At 57.2% G+C, this 3039-nt stretch overlaps 1 protein-coding gene across 1 annotated transcript; it reads left to right on the plus strand.

Annotated features, from left to right (window-relative positions):
- LOC123097240 (probable L-gulonolactone oxidase 4) lies at positions 1-2103 on the plus strand. Its single transcript, XM_044518940.1, has 2 exons — positions 1-687; positions 926-2103. Exons 1-2 carry the CDS (start codon positions 1-3, stop codon positions 2018-2020), a joined length of 1782 nt encoding a protein of 593 aa, XP_044374875.1. The 3' UTR covers positions 2021-2103.
- The last annotated feature ends 936 nt before the right edge of the window (positions 2104-3039 follow it).

Below are 3039 nucleotides of genomic sequence, written 5' to 3' on the forward strand. Positions count from 1 at the left end.
ATGGAGGCTAGCAGGTCGTCCTCGTTGCTTCCGGCGGCTCTCCTCCTAGCCCTGGGCCTCCTCCTGAGCCGCCCCGCCGGCTCCAGCCCTCCGCCGGACTCGGTGACCTGCGCCCGCGGCACGTCCGACTGCACCCTCGCCAACGTCTACGGCTCCTTCCCGGACCGCACCGCCTGCCGCGCGGCCGACGCCACGTTCCCGCGCACCGAGGCGGAGCTGGTGGCCGCCGTGGCGGCCGCCGTCGCGGCCAAGCGCAAGGTGAAGGCGGTCCCCAGGCACTCCCACAGCTTCCCCAAGCTGGCCTGCCCGGGCGGCCGCGACGGCACCATCATCAGCACGGCGCGGCTCAACCGGACGGTGAGCATCGACGCCGCCCAGGGGCTGATGACCGTGGAGGGCGGCATGGTGCTCCGGGACCTCATCCGCGACGCCGCCGCCGCCGGGCTCGCGCTGCCGCACTCGCCCTACTGGTACGGCGTCAGCATCGGGGGCCTGCTGGCCACGGGCGCGCACGGCAGCTCGCTTTGGGGAAAGGGCAGCGCCGTGCACGAGTACGTGGTCGGGATGAGGATCGTGACGCCGGCGCCGGCGAGCCAGGGGTTCGCCGTGGTCCGGGAGCTCGGCGCCGACCACCCCGACCTCGACGCGGCCAAGGTCTCGCTCGGCGTCCTTGGCGTCGTCTCGCAGGTACGTACGTGGCTACTCCTGCACGTACGTGTAGTAGTTGCCAATGCGCATGCATGCCAATGTGCTGAAGCGAGTCTTGTGTCACTTTGCTTGCCTATGAAAGCTTGGCTGTCTTGGTACGTGACGCATACATACATACACATACACATACACACACACCGGTGAACAGCTTACAAGTTTTGTACATATCGCTTCGATGTACACAAATCTTATGTGTGTGTGTGTGATGCTTGCGCAGGTTACTCTGCAGTTGCAGCCGATGTTCAAGCGGTCCGTCACGTTCCTGGAGCGCGATGACTCTGACCTGGCAGCGCAGGTGGCCGTGTGGGGCAATCTGCACGAGTTCGGCGACATGACGTGGCTGCCGCGGCAGGGCAAGGTCATCTACCGCCAGGACGACCGTGTCGATGTCTCATCGCCCGGCGATGGCCTCAACGACTACCTCGGCTTCCGCTCCTTCCCGACGCTCGGGCTCATCGTCGCAAGAGTCGCGGAGGAGCATGTGGAGGAAAGCAGCGACATGGCACGGTGCCTAGCCGCGGGGGTGCTGCCCGCGTCGTTCCCCATGCAGGCGTACGGCTTCACCAACGACGGCTCCTCCTTCACGGGATACCCGGTGGTAGGGTACCAGCACCGCATCCAGGCATCCGGCTCGTGCATCGATGCCAAGGACAACCTGCTCCGCTCCTCATGCCCATGGGACCCACGCGTTCGGAGCCTCTTCTTCTACAACACTGGCTTCAGTGTCGCGCTCTCCAAAGCCCCGGCGTTGGCCGCCGACATGCAACGACTCCGCGACCTCAACCCGCGCGCCCTATGCAGTCTCGACGCCAAGATGGGCGTGCTCATCCGCTACGTTGGGGCCTCCTCCGCCTACCTCGGCAAGACGGAGGACTCGGTCAACTTTGACTTCACCTACTACCGGAGCTACACCCAGGGCAGGCCGCGTGCTCACTCTGATGTGATCGACGAGCTCGAACAGATGGCTTTGCGCAAGTATGGCGCCGTCCCGCAATGGGGCAAGAACCGCAACTTCGCCTTCGACGGCGCCATCGCCAAGTACGCAAAGTCCGGCGAGTTCCTCAAAGTGAAGGAGAGGTATGACCCAGACGGGGTCTTCTCTAGCGAGTGGAGCGACCGCGTGCTCGGCATCGATGGGAGCCCCAACATCGTCCACAAGAGTTGCGCCATTGAAGGGCTCTGCATATGCTCTCACGACTCGCACTGCGCGCCGGAACAAGGCTATTACTGTCGGCCTGGAAAGGTGTACGCGGAGGCAAGGGTATGCTCATTCCGACCCACCTCTCACCGCGACCACAACGACGAAATATGAATCTAGTCATGGATGGGCCAAGAAGTAGTGCGATCTAATGTTGAATTAGTATGCTTTTGTAAGCGGTGTGTTGATTTACTTCATTTTCTTCCACATAGTAGTTATCTAAGTGCATTTTTTTCGTTCATAAGTAGGTTTATATCAATACATGCGCTGGAAGCCCATTGTAGGTGCTAAGGTAATCCCACCTATTGCATGGTTACAGATTTAAGGCAGTTTCAGGAAAAAGTTGTTGTTTCTCATGTGGGTGTCACGCAAGAGATTTTGACAATTTGCGTGAGAGCTAGGCAGGCTGGTCTGATGTGTTTGACGTGAGGGGTGTTGTGTGGATGCATGCGCATTTTTCTTCGTCTTCAAAAGTGATGTGCTGCAAGTGGGGCAGACCAATACCACGGGGAATAATTGGATTAGAGATGATTCTAGGTCGAAGGGAAAAGAAAAGGATGATAAGAAGAACAAAATCAAGAAGAATGTTTCCAGCTCTGCACCGCCTGCTTTCACAAGGGATCCTCAGAACAGTTATAAGGAGGCTAAGTTGCAAGTTGCACAATGTGGAAATAGTGTTGATGGGGCAATAGGATATGTGCTATCTTAAGAGGATAATGATTAAATGATGGATGTACAGAGATTAGGGTTGTTGTCACTCTTTCGTAAGAAAAAGAAAAATCTTAGGAGGACGATGATAATTGTGGTGTTCTTGATTGGTTTAACATCCAATGTACATGAAGACTTTCAACGCCAATAGTTCATTTTCCACAATATGGGACAAAAATCCCAGTTCGCGATTAATTTAGTTACTCTTAATCCATATATGATCTTTTTTGAGAGAAATTTTCAGATCTATGGACCACCTAGCGACGACTACAAGCACTGGAGCGAGCCAAAGGCGCGCCGCCGTCATCGCCCCTCCATCACCGAAGCCGGGCAAACATTGTTGTAGTAGACAGTCGGGAAGTCATCGTGCTAAGGCCCCAAAGGACCAGCACACCAGAGCAGCAATCATCGCCGGTGAAGAGAGT

The sequence above is a fragment of the Triticum aestivum genome, chromosome 4D, assembly GCF_018294505.1.
Source record: "Triticum aestivum cultivar Chinese Spring chromosome 4D, IWGSC CS RefSeq v2.1, whole genome shotgun sequence".
NCBI lineage: Eukaryota > Viridiplantae > Streptophyta > Magnoliopsida > Poales > Poaceae > Triticum > Triticum aestivum.

What these genes read in the sequence shown, in the direction of transcription:
- LOC123097240 (XM_044518940.1), top strand. Translation starts at nt 1, where the DNA reads ATGGAGGCTAGCAGGTCGTCCTCGTTGCTTCCGGCGGCTCTCCTCCTA. An exon ending in TCCTTGGCGTCGTCTCGCAG is followed by an intron (nt 688 to 925) that starts GTACGTACGTGG and finishes ATGCTTGCGCAG; the next exon opens with GTTACTCTGCAGTTGCAGCC.